The 18544-nt window shown below is 52.8% G+C and overlaps 7 protein-coding genes across 7 annotated transcripts; 4 read left to right on the forward strand and 3 right to left on the reverse strand.

The window, feature by feature from the left end:
* Positions 1-31: 31 nt before the first annotated feature.
* Positions 32-1982, forward strand: bna4 (kynurenine 3-monooxygenase; the record flags this gene model as incomplete). The annotated part of the gene is made up of 3 exons (XM_056683008.1): positions 32-152; positions 489-703; positions 804-1982. 3 exons carry the CDS (start codon positions 32-34, stop codon positions 1980-1982), a joined length of 1515 nt encoding a protein of 504 aa, XP_056546614.1.
* Positions 1983-2267: 285 nt separating this feature from the next.
* Positions 2268-4111, reverse strand: N7482_000884 (WD40 repeat domain-containing protein; the record flags this gene model as incomplete). The annotated part of the gene is made up of 2 exons (XM_056683009.1): positions 2268-3899; positions 3998-4111. The coding sequence occupies 2 exons, from the start codon at positions 4109-4111 to the stop codon at positions 2268-2270; spliced, it is 1746 nt and encodes a 581-aa protein (XP_056546615.1).
* An 825-nt stretch (positions 4112-4936) lies between these two features.
* N7482_000885 (cornichon family protein) lies at positions 4937-5614 on the reverse strand (the record flags this gene model as incomplete). Its single annotated transcript, XM_056683010.1, has 4 exons — positions 4937-5029; positions 5100-5166; positions 5257-5412; positions 5514-5614. The coding sequence occupies 4 exons, from the start codon at positions 5612-5614 to the stop codon at positions 4937-4939; spliced, it is 417 nt and encodes a 138-aa protein (XP_056546616.1).
* Positions 5615-6600: 986 nt separating this feature from the next.
* N7482_000886 (putative ATP-dependent permease ADP1) lies at positions 6601-9988 on the reverse strand (the record flags this gene model as incomplete). The annotated part of the gene is made up of 4 exons (XM_056683011.1): positions 6601-6837; positions 6905-8314; positions 8367-9658; positions 9724-9988. The coding sequence occupies 4 exons, from the start codon at positions 9986-9988 to the stop codon at positions 6601-6603; spliced, it is 3204 nt and encodes a 1067-aa protein (XP_056546617.1).
* Positions 9989-10618: 630 nt separating this feature from the next.
* Positions 10619-12001, forward strand: N7482_000887 (uncharacterized protein; the record flags this gene model as incomplete). Its single annotated transcript, XM_056683012.1, has 3 exons — positions 10619-10651; positions 10741-11204; positions 11266-12001. The coding sequence occupies 3 exons, from the start codon at positions 10619-10621 to the stop codon at positions 11999-12001; spliced, it is 1233 nt and encodes a 410-aa protein (XP_056546618.1).
* An 857-nt stretch (positions 12002-12858) lies between these two features.
* Positions 12859-14890, forward strand: N7482_000888 (uncharacterized protein; the record flags this gene model as incomplete). The annotated part of the gene is made up of 2 exons (XM_056683013.1): positions 12859-12880; positions 12942-14890. The coding sequence occupies 2 exons, from the start codon at positions 12859-12861 to the stop codon at positions 14888-14890; spliced, it is 1971 nt and encodes a 656-aa protein (XP_056546619.1).
* Positions 14891-16071: 1181 nt separating this feature from the next.
* On the forward strand, positions 16072-18312 carry N7482_000889 (putative C6 transcription factor; the record flags this gene model as incomplete). The annotated part of the gene is made up of 5 exons (XM_056683014.1): positions 16072-16278; positions 16346-16553; positions 16608-17885; positions 17937-18112; positions 18172-18312. The coding sequence occupies 5 exons, from the start codon at positions 16072-16074 to the stop codon at positions 18310-18312; spliced, it is 2010 nt and encodes a 669-aa protein (XP_056546620.1).
* Between the last annotated feature and the right edge of the window lie 232 nt (positions 18313-18544).

Raw genomic sequence — 18544 nt, forward strand, 5'->3', positions numbered from 1 at the left:
TGTTCTGTTCTCATCCAGCAGGTTCTGCATCATGGCAGCGGCGACTCCCAGGCAGAAGGTGGTGGTGGTGGGCGCCGGCCCCGTGGGCGCTCTGGCGGCTTTATATGCTGCGTCCCGCGGTGACGAAGTCGAAGTATACGAGTTGCGCGGAGGTACGTTCCAGGTCCGCTTCTGTGTGACTATCTTTCAAACTCCCCGAACTTCCCTGCGCGGCAAAAAAATTCCCAAGAGAGAGAGAAGATCCAATGCCTGGGAGATGCATGCGCAGTCCAGCGGTGCAGTGTTCTCCTAATGGCAATGAGTAAAATTTATACCCTGCCCACGTGTCTCGCAAGGTCCCTACATCAACTGGGGAAATCAAATCTGTCTGGGAAATGTCTCGATTACAATTGACTGCGGCGTTGACGGTTCCCTTGCGCCTGCCGTTCCTTTCAGCGTCGCGAAATCTTCCGAAGCAAAGTCAAATAATAATTTTCGCGCATCCGTAGATCTCCGCGATCCGACCACCGTGCCGCTCAACTTCACGAAGTCGATCAACTTGGCTATTTCCGAGCGCGGAATCACCTCCCTCAAACAGTCGCACCGGCCCGGCCTGATCGAAAATGTGCTCCGCGAGACGATTCCCATGTTCGGCCGGATGATCCACGGCCGCGACCGAGGGCAGCTGTGGGAGGCTGCGCAGGCCTATGATGTGCACGGCCGAGTAGGTACATCCCGACAGCTGACAGGTCGCCTATCGGGCGCCTGCATGACGCATCAACCCCGTTTTTAGGTTGCAGAGGCCGCTAACGATTTGTATTCAGGCTATCAATGCATTGGATCGAGGCACTTTAAACAATGCCCTGCTTGACGAGCTGGAGCGCACTCCAAATGTCAAGCTCGTTTTCAACCATAAGCTTACTGGTGCTGATTTCCGCACCAATAAGGCCTGGTTTGAGCATCGCGTCCCCGGCGAGACTCCCCAGCCGGACAACCTCGGTGTCGCGGGTCGAGTGCCTGAGATCGAGGTGTCCTTCGACTGCCTCATCGGTGCCGACGGGGCGCACTCGGCCGCCCGTTACCACATGATGAAGTTCGCCCAGGTTGATTACCAGCAGGAGTATATCGACACACTGTGGTGCGAATTTCGCATTCCACCCTCGGAAGATGGGAACTTCCGCATCTCACCGAACCATCTGCACATCTGGCCGGGGCGCGAGTTCATGTTCATTGCGCTACCATCTGCAGACAAGTCATTTACCTGCACCTTATTTGCGCCCTCGGAACACTATACCGCTCTGGAGAACTCGCCGGATGACCTGCATGCCTTCTTCGATCTGCACTTCCCGGGTGTGTGCCCAGAGCTTATCGAACCTGAAGCTCTGAGCGAGCAATTCACCGTCAGCCCGCACCTGCCATTGATCAGCATCAAGTGCAATCCCCACCACTTCAGCTCGAGCGTGGCTATCATTGGCGACGCTGCACATGCAGTCCTCCCATTCTACGGACAGGGACTCAACGCCGGTCTCGAAGACGTGCGCGTGCTATTTGAACAGCTCGATAAGCACGGTGTCTATGATTCCGACACCAGTGTCTACACCCGTAGCGTTAGACGCCAGGCTGCCTTCCAAGCTTACACCGAGCAGCGCTGCGACGATACCTACGCCATCAATGACCTTTCCAAGCAGAACTACCTCGAGATGCGGTGGGGCGTCAAGTCACCGCTCTACAAGCTGCGCAAATCGATCGAGGAAACGATCGACCGCCATCTCCCATTCTTTGGCTGGAAGACGCAGTATGCGCGCGTGAGCTTCAGCAACCAACGGTACTCGGAGGTTGTTGAGGCTGTGGCAAGGCAGAGCCAGCTGCTTGGTATTGGCTTGACTTCCGCTTTGGTTACTGGCGTCGGTGCTTTGTCGATCTTGATGTGGAAGTATCCGCGGTATTTTTCTCCCACGCGCCTCATCTGGGCGTCACTGCGATGCTTGGCAAGCTTCTGGTAGCGTTGGTATATAGGGCTTGATGTGGTGAACAGTTAAGCAGAACCGCATCCGATGTCGCATTTTGCATTCTGGGTCGTGGCTCTCTCCTCTTGTATTTCTTTCTTTTTGGGTTCGTGTATAGATCTATGATTTTCTGGATATCCTTGTCGCGAAAATGAATACCTTCGAGTCTTTGGAAAGAAACCTCCATAGTCAGATGATAGGATAGGTACCCAAAGGGGGTTGTGTTTAGCGCCTGAAGAAGGCCGGTATAAACATCCATAAAACCAAAGCCCACAAAACGGTTTAATCCCAATACTTGATAACGCCTTCCAACCCGCCAGTAACAACCTTGCTTGTCTCTTGCGGATGCCAGTCCAGGCAGGTGACAGCGCCACCCTCCTTCCCGCCGGCCAGAATCTTATGGTACATTTTGCCAGTCTTCCAATCCCAGAAGCAAGCGTAGCCGCCGCTATCCCCAGAGGCGATGAACTGGCCATCGGGTGAGATCTTGATATCAATGCCGTATCCAGCATTGTTGTGTCCGCGGAAGCTCTTCTTGCGGTTCTGTCGGAACTTGTCTGTGGCTCCGTAGACCACAATCTGATTATCACCAGACTGGAAAGCCACGTACTTGCCGTTGGGGTGAGGTGTGGCCCGGGTGAGGGCGAACATGTATGGCTCAGCGATGAACTTGATAGGAACGGGGATACCGTACTCCCAAGCACGCAGCGACTTGTCATCTGAAGTAGAGATGAAGCGTCGGTTGTCGTCGACGAAGGTGATGGTGTTGACGGCTGCCAGATGGTGGTCGTATTCTTGGACCAATTCGCCAGATCGTGTGTCGAATTGCACGATCTTCTTGTCCGACATACCAGCGAGGAACTCGTGCCCATGCTCGACACCAGGGTTGAAACGTACAACGTGCGGCGTCTTGCCGGTCGAGAAACGCCCCAAGCACTTTCCGTACTCTGTATCCCAGAGTTTGATTTGTCGGTCGTAGGAACCAGTAAGGAAGGTTTTCCCAGTAGGGTCGAAATCCGTGTCGGTAATGGCCTTGGAATGTCCAGAGAAAGTCCGCAGGAGCTCCCGGGAATGGTACACATCCCAGATTTTGGCCTTTCCATCGGCAGCGGAGGAAAGAAGCAAGTGACCAGAGGTTGGGAAGAAGCGAAGGGAGGTGATAGGCTTCGTGTGAGACCTCCAGGTGTGCACCAGCTTCTTGGGCACGTAGTTCTTGACGCTACCGACTTCCTTCTGGAGGTCGATATCCAGATCCTGAGGAACATGCATATACGTCCGACCCTGGTAGTCGAACTGCTCTGAGCCGTGAAACTCGGTAGTTTCCACCTTCGACGTATCGCCCTGGTACTCGGTAGCCGCCTTGCTCATGGCCGGCATGGGCGCCGCGGGTGCCAGAGTCTCATCCTCTTCCACCCATTCCTCGTCGCTTGCGAGCTCGTGCTCTTCTCCCGAGCCAACCTCGATTTCGTCATATTGTTGGTCATTCTGATATTTCGCCCAAGGCCCAAGGTACGCACCATCACCCTCGACAACACTGGAGTCGCCTTTCTTCTGTCGCTTTGCTCGCCATGCGGCCGACGCTTCCTTGGAAGGCTTCATCTGCACAACATCCCGTCCCCCAAACTGCGCGACATTCTCCATGTTTCCGACGAACTGGTCCGGCTGAGTTGGGTTGCGCGTGTATCCCAGACTTTGGAATGTGCGATGTTGAGCGGCGAATGTCGACTCGCTGATGGCCGCTTCCTCCGCGAAGCCCGTCGGGACATTCTTGCGCTTGACTCCGTTTCCAGGACCTGCTGATTTGAAAGGGTTTGCGGGACCCTGCGATGGACGCATGAGATCATCGTATGTGGCGTTGTAGGTGAGGGCTTGCGACGAGGTGTTGGTGAGGGTCATCTGCATATGCGCATGGTCCTGTAGGGCAATTAGTCTTATCTGATCGCCCTCGAATGAAGAAAGCGGTAAATATGAGCGCAGGGGAATGGGCATGGGCAGCATATGGGGGACCAAACCTCTGTATTGACGTCTGGTGCAGCAACGATCGTGGTTGCGGTCGTTACTGAAGGGTTGGGCACAGTGGCGTCATCGTCGCTGGACTCGTAGCCAACGCCTAGTAAAGACGCCATTCTGGATATGTAAAGAGGAAACTTGTAAGTTGAATTGACGCCCACCCACGACCGCGACAGAGATGGGATAGGTGGAAGTGGTTGGCAGTTGGGTGGATAGGATTTTTACGGGCGTCGGGAGACCCGCGAAGTGAAGACGGCGGAGCTGAGCTTCCCGCTGGCGCGACAGATTAAGTCTGGGTCTTCATTTATCTTCTCGCCCCGCGGATCTGCTCTGAAAAGACTGTATGTCTCAGAGAGTATTTTTACATGGGCTGTCTCCGTCCAACACTTTACAAAGATACGGAAAAAATATTTGGGTATCGTACGCTCTTCATTGCCAAACCGCGTGGGAGGTATATACAACTCACAGGCCGAAAAAGACATGGCAAGATCAAAATAGAAGGACATAGAGAAAGGGAGATAAAAAAGCGAAACTGGGCAGCAGGCTGAAAGAGAGCTCATAAGCCTCTTCTAACGCAAACAACTCAGAGCCGTCAATCACACACACACCACCGCATCAGAAATATCCAGGAGATAATCTCTATTACCGATCACCGCATCCATGCCCAGCCATCTAGTCTCAAAAATGGAAAGGTCCTCGCGCGTTAATCCATTAATTCATCACTCCAGGGCAACCCAAATGGTATCGGAGGACCGCGATATATGGCATAGCGGCTGCCCGGAGAAGATGCAGCCGTTCCCGACATGTATAAACCAAAGACGCGACCGACCGTTCAAGAACAGATAATGCAAATGCCCCGAGGAGCTCTTTGCCGACTTAACAGTGTCCTTGAGCTAGTTGGGAGGGCCATGGCGCATTGCATGTTCTGTCGTTGTACGCAGTCAGTGGCTCTCATCGCGGATCAGAGCGACGATCATGCTGTACAGGTAGAAGAAGAACATCAGGAGGTGGAAGCCCAGCTTGATGAAGGATTCCTAAAAGGACGCGCAGACGGGTCAGCTACACATTTCATGGTCGAAGAGCTAGAACCAAGCATTGACCGACCTTCTTGTGCACATTCAGCTTGCGGAAAATCTCGGTCGCATCCAATAGGTGCTGGTTATCATAGATCCTGTAACCCCAGAAAAAAATCTCAAATTAGCCTTGTACGCCGGGAATTGGGGTGACGAGGTCGGGATCGGAGGGGGCCGGAGGGACACACTTCTTGGCGTTAAATGCCAGGAGAGGCAGGTTGAGCAAGATCGCAAGCCAGTAGCCATTGATAACGAAGAGGAAGGTCAGGACGGCGTGAACAGCAGCCTCGGGGACGATGTAGGCGTTCAGGCGGTTGCAAAGGTCGATGGGGTTGATGTAGTCACTGCACGGGAAAAGGGGAGGCGCAAGTTAGCGATGCTTTTGCGATTTTCGCCACGACTCTCTTGTTGAGCCTGCGCGCGTATTCTGGACAGAGAGACTCACCACTCGAGATCGCTGTACATGATGGTGAAGAAAACCTGGAGGAACAGGTTGACCGCATTGATCAACACTGACAGCAGGTAAAGCCACGCTTCGCCGGACATGATGGGTAAGGTATCGACTCCTCCGGAGATATGAGCTAGGGTTCAATGACTGGAAAACGTGTTCCAGATGGTCAGCTCAGTGAGGGTGACAAGGAAGGTGGGGATTTTGGGGGAGAGGTCAAGCCGTGGTGCGGACCGCGAGGGCCGGACTTGGAGATGGGTTTTGTGGGGTCCGAGGCTCGGAGGAAGATGGAGGAATCACGAAGAGTCTCTTGGGCAACCTGGGGGGAGAAGATCGGTGCTTTACTCACAAAGCAGGACTTGCGTAATGACACGGCTAGTGGAGATGGAGAGGAACAAGAGAGACTGCGGGCACAAGGAGGAGAAGGTCGGAGCTTGCGAGGTTGGGTTGAGTTAGCGAATCTTGCCAACCTGAACGGGTCGGCGGTGGGAGCAACGACTGCGGAAAGTTAGCGCGTCATCCGCCAGCCGGAGGTGGAGGCGGACACCATACAAGACGCAGATAAGAGAACCGAGTAATAAACGGAATATGGGCGACAATTTGATTGAGGCTGGGGTTTGACGTACAAAAGACCAGGCTGAGGGAACAAAAGAGCAAAGCTTTAGCACGTACATGAGTCGCCAAGGATGACGTCGCACACGTGCTCCGCATTCCAGATGGCTGCTGATTAGCTCAGGGCAACTGGCCACCGTGGAAGTATAAGGAGGTAAAGGTAGATAGATTAGATAGTTCATGGCCCTCTACGGCGGGCAACGGCTTAACGAAACCTGGAATGTATAGATGGTAACGGCGCTCGGTCTATATACACATAATGGAGTTGGGCTCTTTGGCCGGAGTCCGAGATCTACCTCGTCACTTTAGTCATATACAACATAACTTCCCCGGCAAGCTTGAAGCAACAACTCGTTGGAAAAACAAGCAAGATACAGTGCGATTCACCCAAGACACCGTATAGTCAGTGGAACAACAGGGCGGGACTATGGCCAAGCGATTCCCATGAGATCATGTTCGAATGCGAACGAACTTATCGCTTCTCAACAAGCAGGAAATGCATCGCTCCGTATGCAATGATGACAAAGGCCCCGGAAATCACAGCGAGGCCAGCCACGTCATACCAATAAGCAAGGGTGTTGAAACCGAATGCGCTCAGGATCGAGGCTCCGGGAACTTCGATATCTAAGCCATACTTGTGGTCGATCAAGGTGAGGAAGGTGACCTCGTTGACGATGAGGGCTTCAAAGCCGTAGTGGAAGATGGACAGCTAGAAAATAAATTGTCAGTGAACGAGCCAGGTGTCGTTGAGGGACAAATAGATAAGATGGACTTACGCTTTGCAACCACAAAGCGGAGGCGGGAATCGCATCGTGGTTCAGCAACAGACCGGCAAAGAGCAGGCTGAAAAGCATGACAAGACTGCCGATCAGGTTGGCCACACCACCGTCCCGGAAAATGATGCCGATAAACAAGCAAATGCAAGCAGCTGCGAGGTTAAACAGAACCAGGACTAGCACAAAGCGGAGGAACTCGGGCCATGCAGGGATTAATCCGGTCATGGGGTAGACAATAATGCCCATAATAATGGGTGGGATGAGTCGTAGAGGTACGATATCAAACACAACCTTGGCGGCGAAATATGTGACTGGGTGGTAGTAGCCGTTGGCTCGCTCGCGGACAAACAAGAGTCGCTCAGTCGAGAACACAGTTAAACTGGTGAGAGTGCTGAAACCAAACAAGGCCAGGATGAAGAAGAAAAGACCGAGACGATTCTGGAAACCCTTGATGTCATCCGTCAAGCCATAGAAGAGATACCCAGAAAGAACCGCAAGAAGGATGGCAATGGCGTAGTGAGTGAGCATCAACATCGGGTTGCGGTAGAGATTGCGCCAAGTGCGTTGTGACAGAATGAGGAACTGCCGAGCCAGACCGACACGAGCATAGCTCAGTTGTCCCACCCCGGGACTAGACAGATGCGAGTTAGTCGAGCCATTCGCAGTCTGTGCAGCATGAATAGCCGAAGAAATCTCGTCTTGAACTGAGCGGCAGACGTCGGAATTCGCGTAGCTGGCAACCAAGATATCGAGATCAGTTTGGCCAGGTGCTGGGGGTGGCAGCTGATCAGGATCATCGAGGACCTGGGGAGGAACACTGCCTTGTTGACGGTGCAGACGTAGCCATTGCTGGGTGTCCTCGGCCACATCAAGAGTAGCATCTTCCTCGTCGGTCTTCGGTGTAAATGGGCGTTGCTCTTGATCCTTCCGTCGGGAGTAAAGCTGACGATCTTGTTGCTGCTTGACAGACACCCGCCGGCTGGTCTTCGGCCTTCTTGTCGCCTCTGTCGTGCTCAGATTGTCCTCAATGCTTACATTCGACGCACTGGCGACGGACTTGACAGCTCTGAGGCTGCTTGATGCAGTTTTAGTCGGGCCACTATGTCCGTCTACCGCGGATTCAACTTCGTCCGTGTAAGTGTTTGCTGCACTGGCGTGCATTGTGAGGTCGACGAGGTAATCCGCAATGTTGAACCCAGGTGGGCATGAATATCCAATATGATCAAAGTACTGCTGGCATGAGGAGAAAGGACCGGAGTAGACGGTGCGACCACCCGCAAGAAGGATAAGTCGGTCAAAGAGAGCAACAATGTTTGAGCGCGGCTGATGTATGGTGAAGATGACAGTCCGGTTGTATGTCTTAGCTAGAGTTACCAAGCATTCGACCACATTGAACGCGTTGTAAGCATCCTGGACAAGGGTCAGCTTGAGAATAAGATTAGGAGTGTCTGGCTTATCATACCAATCCGCTAGTGGGCTCATCTAGGAAAAGAATGCTGGGACTGGTGACCAGCTCGCAAGCAATGCCAACACGGCGCTTCTCACCGCCAGAGATACCACGGCCCTTACCTTCTTCTGAGCCAATCAATTGATCTCTGATATGGTATATTCCAAGCTGCTTTTCAACATCTAGAACCTTCTGTTCCTTGGCCGCTCGGGTCATGTCCCGGGGTAGTCTCAGGAGAGCACTGGTCAAGATAGTCTCATGAACAGTCAAGGTTGGCAGCATCGTATCTTCTTGGTCGACGAAGCCAACAATGCTCTTAAAATCGTTGTCATCAACCTTCTCGCCATTTACATAGAAGTTGCCATGGACGGCACCGCGCTTGTTCTTTCGTGCCAGGAGATCCAGGAACGTAGTCTTGCCCGCACCAGATGCACCCATAATGGCAGTGATTTGTCCCGGTCCCGACGTACCATGTATACCAGAGAGAATCTCTTTGCCGTTCAGGTAATAAGACACATTATCCCAGGAGAGTGCTGCCGGTCGATGCTCAGCCAGAAGCTTCGCCGATTCGTCATCAGAATCATCCGACAGAGACAGACGGAGGTAGCCCCGGCGGGCAGCCCGACGGGATAGGTACCAGACAAGCAAGATCACGGCTACCACGAAGAGTGAGCAACCGGCGATCACGCCCGCGATAAGAGGGGTATTGATCTTCTTAACAGGGCGCTCATAGCCCGGTTCGTCGGTCTTGTATAGACACTCTCCAGCGTCACAGGACAAGAAGATGCTGGGGTCACCAAAGACCCCACTGATCAGGTTGTTCATTTCGGGTTCCGAGAAGACACTCTTGCTGCCCGCAGCAGTCGATTTGGTGGTAAAAGTGGCAGGTCCTTTGATCACTTGGTCAAGGAAGACACTGAGATCAATAGATCCGTTCTCGCCACACAAGAACCGGTTCTTGATGCAGCTGCAGTGGGCGTTCTCGCACTTGTAGTTGGTGGAGTTCGTATCATAGTCGTTCTCCATGTCCCACTCGCAAGTATCTAGACCGCAGTAGAATGATTCTTTTTGGCCAACCCAGAATTGGAAGTTGCAGGTCTTGTCCTCTTCCTTACAGGAGAACGTCACCTGTGGCTTCCGGCCATCAAGCTGGTCCAGGATCTTTCGATTCGTGACATCACACATCTGAAAGTTTTCCTTGACCGTAACACCCTGCTTATAGCACCTGCCGCCTTCACCTTCGGGCATCATGGCATTGCAGGCATTGTCTGATTGGCAGACATTGCAGTTGATACCGGACCAACCATCTTTGCAGTTACAGGTGTCACCCTCCCGTCTCGGGCGGTTCTCGCCATCGGCCAGCGAGCCACACACAGGAACCGAGCAATCATCACCTCCAAACCCAGGCGGACAGGAGCATTTGCCATTGTATTTGTTGCACGGCGCAAAGTGGGTACAGTTATATGAGTCAAGCTGGCAGTTGAAGCAAGGCGGACACTCGGGGGCCGGTCGTCGAGGAGCGGATAGGGGGATCGGGGAACGAGGTTCACGTCATAAACATCGCTCCAAGCTGCTGCTGAGATAGCGCAAGAGACCAGAGCGATAACCGAAAGAAGGAATGCGGATGCCGACCGCATATTGAGTAGGGGTGGCTGGGCCCTAAGTTGAGGCACCGCAGTTGCCGGCGACCGAAGAAGGAATGCGGAAGCGAATGGCCAGATAGCTTAAAGCTGGCAATGAGCGTTGGACATCCGTGTAGCTTTTTGAAAAGTGTTGTGAGGGGTGGTAGAGTGGTTGAGACGGAGGTCTCCAGATGAAGTGGAGAGCAGGTGAAATGGCGACGATGACGCGGGCGGAGATGGGTAGGCGGTGCCTTCGGAGCCAGGAACCCGCACCGCCTGTGACACGGCGCTTCAGCGATTCGAGTTCGAGGGCTGGGCACTGCAGATGCCACTTGCGCTAGTTGTTGGTGTTTTTTTGTTGCATTTGGATCTGACCCTGACAGTATCATTTAGTCTCGATCTTCTAGCAACATCTTCTTATCTTTCTCTGCCGCCCATACGGAGGGCTCACAGCTGTCCAACCACTTTGGCCACGACCTCAATGCGGGGACGCCACGTGATTTGGAGATTTAGCGGGCCGAGGTGCAACAGCGACAGGACTCTGTGTGCATACAGAAAGGCTTTGGCGACAAGCAGAAGTCGGTGATCCCCATAAGTGTGTCTCAAATACGTTCATATCTGATCTCGACTCCGTAGTCGCGCACAATGGTGAAACTGGAAGCTTTTGCGGTTGAGCAGGTATCTCCCCGCATTTGCGCAACACTTGGTCCCTTGTGTGCTGCTTGTGATAGGCCAAGAATCAAGGAATGATGCTAACAAGGCTGCAGTGGATGGACAAGTATGAGACGACTGCCAAGTACAACACCGCCGAAACCTGCTGCGCATCCATTTCGATTGACGATCTCCGCGAGCTTTCCGAGGACAAGGACGTCAACCCGTTGAACGCGCTTCAATCTACTAAGCTCACCTATGGATCCATTCGAGGATCTGACAAGCTGCGAGAGACGTTGAGCAATCTATACTCCGTTAAGATCCCAGGGTTGGTACCCAAGGACAATGTCCTGATCACGGCGGGCGCAATTCAGGCCAACTTCTTGCTGCTATACACCTTGGTTGGGCCGGGGGATCATGTCATCTGCCACTATCCCACATACCAGCAGCTATACTCGGTTCCTGCATCCCTGGGAGCGGAGGTTAGCTTGTGGAAGTCGAAAGAGGCCAATGATTGGCAACTGGATATGGAAGAGCTGAAGGGTCTAATCCGCCCAAACACCAAGTTAATCATCATCAAGTACGTTGAGATTCCAATAATATTAATCGGGACTTTACCTCACCAGACAACCCCATAATAGCAACCCACAAAATCCCACGGGGGCCATCATCCCTCGCGATACACTCCAAAGTCTGGTGGACATTGCCCGCCAGTCTTCGATTACCCTCTTTGCCGACGAAGTTTACCGCCCTCTTTTCCACAACATCAGCCCCATGGACTCACAATTCCCACCATCTCTTCTTTCTTTTGGCTATGAAAACAGTGTAGTGACGGGCTCAGTCTCCAAAGCATACAGCCTAGCTGGCCTGCGAGTGGGTTGGATTGCGTCTCGCAGTCATTCGCTCATCGAAGCCTGCGCCAGCTCTCGCGACTATACCACTATCTCGGTTGGTCAGATCGACGATGCAGTCGCTAGCTTTGCGCTTGCCCCAGAATGTATCCATAACCTCTTGAGGCGGAATATCGAGTTGGCCCGGACCAATCTCGCGGTTCTGGAAAAATTCATCGATTCCCATCGCTGGGCATGCGAGTGGGCCAAGCCCCGTGCAGGCACCACTGCTTTCGTTCGCTTCAGCAAGATGGGCAAGCCGGTGAACGATATCGCCTTTTGCGAGATGCTTCAAGAGCGGAAAGGCGTGATGTTTGTGCCCGGAAGCCTTTGCTTCGGGGGCGGAGATGACTTCCAGGGCTACGTCCGAATTGGATATGTCTGTGAGATGGAGGTGTTGGAGAAGGGTCTAGAGGCTTTGCGAGAATTTATGGAAGATGATTACGAGGAAGTCCCTGCATTGAAGAAGGCGAAGTCACTCCAATAGAACACAATCTCAGATACGATTTACAATACCTACGTTAATGGGGTGGTGGTTGTGATCCCAGCAAGACTTGTGCGACCGACCGAGAGGTCTTTAAAACAGCTCATCAATGAAGATACCCATATGTGTCTCATATACTGACTTGAGTGTGGGCTTTTGAAGGTCCATAGAGCCTCCACAGCGCAATCATCTCTCCACCCCAGAGCCGCTGCCGAGGAGCTAAAAGCCAGTTGTGGGCGATCGCCGCTGTCTAACTATTTAGTATGCCACCTTTTGGCCCTCCGATGCACCGTGCGAGCTTAACTGCGTGGGGTAAAAAGACGACTGGCGGGCTATTGGCTATCTCATGCTTGCTGATCTCACCTGAATACCAATATACGCCGAGCTACCGGCCCATGTGAAGGTGATGGAACTTTCTTTGCTCCGAGATGCCATGAGCAGGTCAACCCGCAAGAGTATGCAGGATAGGCAGAGATAGATGAAGAAACGGGTCCCAAACACCCGCTATAGTTGGCAGACATGAATCGGTGGCAATGAGCGTGATGTGGTGTAGCCACCGTCCCTGAATCCGACGGCGCGGCCGCACTGGGCTGAGCGCGTCCGTGCCGAGGCAACTTCGCAATCCGCGGGCCTCCCCCTTGTGCCATTTATTGGCCTCGAACTTTCATGCCACTCCCTCTGCTCTTAAGACGCTCCACTCCCCACGCTCCACTCTATAAATCCTGTGGATCGCTGTCGGCAGGATTGACGTAGCGCCTCCGGTCTAACCGGGCCTTGCCACGATACGGCCAACCGTACGATCGTGCCCTTTGAATTGCTTTTCCCAACCACGCCCTTGATCTTTGCGCTTTATACACAAAATGCCGCTACCTCTTGTTCCAGGTTGGTATTTTCGTTCAGCATGTCTTGAAAATCTCTGCTAAAAGCTCCTTTCTATATGAAGACATCCCCCTGCGCTATGCACTCCCAGCCGCCGCGGCCACGGCGGCATATCTCAACGCACGATGGTCCCTCTCCTATGATATCGGCCTCATCAAGTCGTTACTCAAGATGACAGTGAAGTCGCACTATGCGGAGCGGGGTGATAAACTGAACCTCTTCTACGTCCTCGAGAACTTTGCGCTCTCTCCGGCGACCGCGGACAAAGAGTTTATTGTATACGATGGCAAAGCATGGACGTTTCACGAAACCTATTTGATGGCCCTTCGCTACGGTGCCTGGTTCAAAAAGGTCCAGGGTGTTCACCGCAAGGACATTGTGGCAATGGACTTTATGAATTCCTCGACCTTCCTTTTCATGGTCCTCGGCCTGTGGAGTATCGGCGCGGTCCCTGCATTCATCAACTATAACTTGGCTGGTAAGCCCCTCACTCACTCCGTGCGGTCCTCTACCGCGAAGCTCCTGATTGTTGACGAGGAGGTTCGCAACTGTTTCCCCGCCGAGCAGTTGGCGACTTTCTCGTCGCCGAGTTTCCGTGATGGAAAGGGCTCGGTGAAAGTTGTTTTTTTCACGGCCGATGTTGAGTCGCAGATTCTGGATATGGAGCCCTCGCGGGAGGATGACAAGGTCCGTAGCGGCTTGATTCCCCGCGACATGGCTATCTTGATTTACACCAGCGGCACTACTGGTCTCCCCAAACCTGCCATTGTCAGCTGGAAGAAGTGCTGGTCTGGTAGCCTGTTCTTCGGAGACTGGATGCGGATAGGCCCTTCGGACCGCTTCTTCACTTGCATGCCGCTTTACCACTCTTCTGCCTCGGTTCTCGGGTTCGTGACGTGTTTGATGAACGGGTCGACTATAATCATTGGCCGCAAATTTTCTGCCCGCAACTTCATGAAAGACGCTCGCGACACCAATGCAACCATTATTCAGTATGTGGGCGAGACTTTACGTTATATTTTGGGCGTGCCGCCCGAGGTTGATGCGACTACTGGCGAGGATCTCGACAAGAAGCACAATATCCGACTCGCCTTCGGTAACGGTCTCCGCCCGGATATCTGGAACCGCTTCAAGGACCGCTTCAACATCCCCACGATTGCCGAATTCTATGCTGCTACTGAAGGTACCTCTGGCTCGTGGAACATTTCCTCTAATGACTTCTCCGCCGGTGCTATTGGTCGCAATGGTGCTCTGGGCAACATCATCCTCGGTCGCGGCAGTGCCATTGTGGATGTGGATCATGAGACTCAGGAGCCATGGCGGGATCCCAAGACGGGTTTGTGCAAGAAAGTTCCCCGGGGCGATCCTGGTGAGCTTCTGTTTGCTATCGATCCCGCGGACCCTAGCGCCACGTTCCAGGGTTACTTCCGGAATGCGAAGGCCACCGAGGGCAAGATCGTGCGCGATGTGCTGAAAAAGGGCGACGCCTACTTCCGAACGGGTGATATGGTTCGATGGGATAGGGAGGGGCGCTGGTTCTTTTCAGATCGCATTGGCGACACCTACCGCTGGAAGAGCGAGAACGTGTCTACCAATGAAGTTGCTGAAGTTCTCGGCGCTCACACGGACGTGCATGAAGCTAATGTCTACGGCGTGGCCCTCCCCAACCACGACGGCCGTGCCGGATGTGCGGCCATTGTATTCAACCAGCAAGTGGCCAGCGGGAACACCACGGGCCGTGCTTTGGAGCCATCGCCTGCAATGCTTGACAGCCTTGCTGCTCACACCCTCCGTAATTTGCCTCGCTTCGCTGCACCTCTTTTCATTCGTGTGATGTCTGAGATGGCGTCGACTGGAAATCTCAAGCAGCAGAAGCATGTATTGCGCACAGAGGGCGTGGACATTGGGCAGGTCTCCCCGAACGACCGCCTGTACTGGCTACAGGGTAACACCTATGTTCCCTTTGGAAAGCAGGACTGGGATCGATTGAATGGTGGCCAGATCCGGCTTTGAGTGAGCAGACCTGCTTCTATTAGTTCGGCTCCTGTGTTCTCGGAACCCTTCTTGCCTACTATCCTCGAAGCATTGTATACTTCACCTGTTGCCCTGAACTCATTCAAGATACCCCCTCTGCCCCCTGAATCATGATTCTAGCCTGCGATGTTCTGTCTCGTTTAGCTTATCTTAGCGACCTCCATTTTACCCTTCTCAAGCAGATCTGTAATACATTCATTCGAATTTTCCTCGTATAGTTAGTGTAACGGAGACTCACGTTGCCTCTTCCAAATGATCGTTTATAATCGACAACCGGTATAAATGTCTGACCCTCAAACATCATAACCGAACTCGATATTAGGTAAGAGACTCCTTTTTCTTCTCCCAGAAGATCCTTCGAGATCTTTGGCACCCTTTAGGTTTTCGTTCCACAGTTAGGTAGTACCGGCCATTTCATGTATATTTCCTCAGGTCGTATTCATCTCATGTTGAACGTAATTGGCATGGAAAGGGTGCAGTATAAATCTGATGGATATTCAGCAGATTCTTGATTACAATCTTAAGGTAATTCTACAGTGGGCACAGCACCATGGTCGGCTTCTGTGTTGCCCTCGCCATTTAAAGTCTTATCGAGGCTTCGTTGACGCTAGCCCCTGAAAGGCCCCGGGGATAAGACGGACGGAAGCCGACATCCCACCCCAAGTCCCTCCACTTTCTATTCTCGACTCCCCCTCCAACCCATCGGAATTCTCGCCTGCCACGCCGGATTGGGGTAGCCTGGACACGCGAGTTTGCTGCCCCTACTTGGCAACATTAGGGTCTCCCCATCTTCCACCGATGTCCGAAACCCCCGACAGTGCCCTGGACCCGCTTGGCGCGGATCTCTCGGCACAGGCACCTAAGAAGAGAACGCGGGTGCAGTTCTCGTGCACAGCATGCAGATTCCGGAAGTATGTTTTATATGAATAGTCCCCATCGTTCGTGATATATTGCTTCTTCCTTTATCATAGCTCCCAGTAAAGATACTGATAAAACACAGACTAAAATGTGATCGCTCATACCCATGCACCAACTGCAAGAAACGGGGCGAGGCGGGTACGTGTTCCTATGTTGGCCGCGGGCCTCGAGGTAAAGCCCAGCATGGGCGCTCGAGCCCAACGCTTGTTCAAGATCGCCTCCAGCATCTGGAGAATTTAGTCATGTCCCTGGCTCAGAAGAAGAACCCTATCGAGCCGGTCGTCAATTTTAATGGGGGTGCGTCTGATCATGCGAGGGCGTATGACACGCCAACCACAGTGAGCGATCGTGATACCAAACCGTCTCCTCGCGACACGGGCACGATTGTCGTGAAAGACGAGGGAATCAGTTACATAGACAGCGCCGACTGGCGCGCAGTTCTGGAAGAGGTTCGTTTTGCAGTGATTATAATTGGGCGTGTTGACGGGATGCGCTAACACTTATTTCCTGCCTAAGATCAATGGCGTGAAAGAGTACCTCGATGAGCATGAAAACTTTGACGATGAAAAACGTGAAGATGGCCTAGGCGATGATTCCTCTCCAGCTTTGTTGTTGGGGATGAGCAGGCCCATAACCAAAGAAGAAGTACTCGTAGATATTCCTCCACGATCAATCGCCGATCGCTTGGTTTCTCGCTTCTTAAAGACAACTGAGCCATCGTTGGGTCCGTCTTTCTATTTGAGTGGCGTGTGCGTCAAAATGCTAACATTGCATCCAGTTTCCCTCCATGTGCCTACCTTTCAGAAAGAGTATGATCAATTCTGGAACAACCCACACAGCATGTCATTCACCTGGATTGCGCTTCTCTACGCCATTTTGACCTTGTCGGTATCTTTGTATCATCGAAGCGAAGAGCCTCTGCCACTGAACATGGTGGACCCGGTCACCGCTTGGAATGTTTTCCGCAAGAGAGCTGCGCAGAGCCTGGTACAAGCGAACTATCTAATACCCGGCCGCTACAAATGCGAGGCCTTGTTTCTCTACTCACTGTGCGAGTTTTATCGGACCCAGGATGCGCAGGTTGGAGTCTCGTATCTTCTTGCAATTACCATCCGGCTCGCTATGCGCATGGGTTACCATCGTGATGCGAGACATTACCCAAGCCTGTCTGCATTCGACGGTGAAATGCGGCGGCGTCTCTGGGCCCTACTTTGTCAACTTGATATCTTGATCTCATTCCAGGTCGGGCTACCACGAACGATTCAACCATGGCAGTACGACACTGAGTTGCCATCCAACCTTCATGACACGGATTTTGACGAGAATTCACCCCAATTGCCTCAAGGGCGGTCTGAAGAGGGAGAACGGACAGCTTGCACGTACACGAGGGCGAAGTCCCGGATCATGAAAGTTTTCGGACAGGTTGTCGACCTGGCTTATTCTCGAGAATCGGTGCCCTATGACGAGCTCCTGGCGATTGATCGTCGCTTAGAGGAAGCGCATAATCTGTTGCCTTCAACCTTTCAGATGCAACCCATGAGCCAGTGTATCGCGTTACCGACGGACCTGATCATGCGGCGGTACACGCTGGATCTGCTCTATCAAAAGGCACGTGTGGTACTGCATCGCCGGTACGTGGCAGAGCCTGGAAGCAAATATGCCTATTCGCGATCGGTCTGCCTAAGTGCCGCTCGAGAGACTCTGCGACACCATTCCGATATTTGGAACGAGTCTTTACCAGGCGGTCAGCTGTACGCTGAGCGATTCTTTGTCAACTCTCTCCAAAACACCGATTTCATGCTTTCGTCCATGATTCTTTGCTTAGAACTCTCACAGGACAGCGAACGTGGAAGTGCTGCGCGCTTGGGAGTCCAAGAGCACACTGATCTGATTTCTCTTTTGGAGACCACCCATCGGATTTTCAAGGAGGCACGGCGCCGGTCTGTGGACACGCAGCGGGCATTTGCTGCCTTGACTATCATGCTAAGCAGGGTAAAGGGCACGAGCCTCGAGAGCCTAGTGTCAAAGAACGTAGAGGAGTCGATTCCGATTAGAGGTACTTTTTTCAACCATGTTTGACTCCTGTGGGCACTAATGAAGAATCCAGATCAATTGGCTTTCCAACCGGCTTCGACCTCAATGAACCAAGAGCAGTACCAAATGTACGCCGCAGCAAACGCTGGTGACCTGCAGGCGGCGATGTACAATACTAGCGAAACGCCATCCTACTCGCCACTCGATGTGATTAAGGACATGCTGAATACGCCAGCTCAACTTGACTGGGTAGGACATTCCCAATTTTGAACACCAGGTTGCCAAATAAGCTAACTTAGGGACGTTAGCGCCTGTATGACAGCCGTGTGTCTGGGTTTGCGGGGCCGAACCAGGGCAATGTCTGGCTCCCAGGCACCCAAGGAACGCCCATGGGAATGGATTTTGTCACCTATACTGGCGATGCCTATTCGTCCACGAATCATGGCTAGATAATTGCTGGGTGATCGAAGGATTTATCTATTCCTAGAAATATGACACATACAATAAATGAAAATTATGACACTTATTTTCTAAGATAACTTGGGTACATGCTTTGAGTTGTAGTCTTGAATTCCCCCATGTAGTACGGAGTAGCCAGGCACAAGAAAGGGCGGAGCCTCGGCCGCAAATGCCGATCACCGCGGAGCCGCGACTTTTTCCCTGGCAGGATTCCAACGTTGC

The sequence above is a fragment of the Penicillium canariense genome (assembly GCF_028826845.1).
Source record: "Penicillium canariense strain IBT 26290 chromosome Unknown utg000001l_segment0_segment0, whole genome shotgun sequence".
NCBI classification, from domain to species: Eukaryota; Fungi; Ascomycota; class Eurotiomycetes; order Eurotiales; family Aspergillaceae; genus Penicillium; species Penicillium canariense.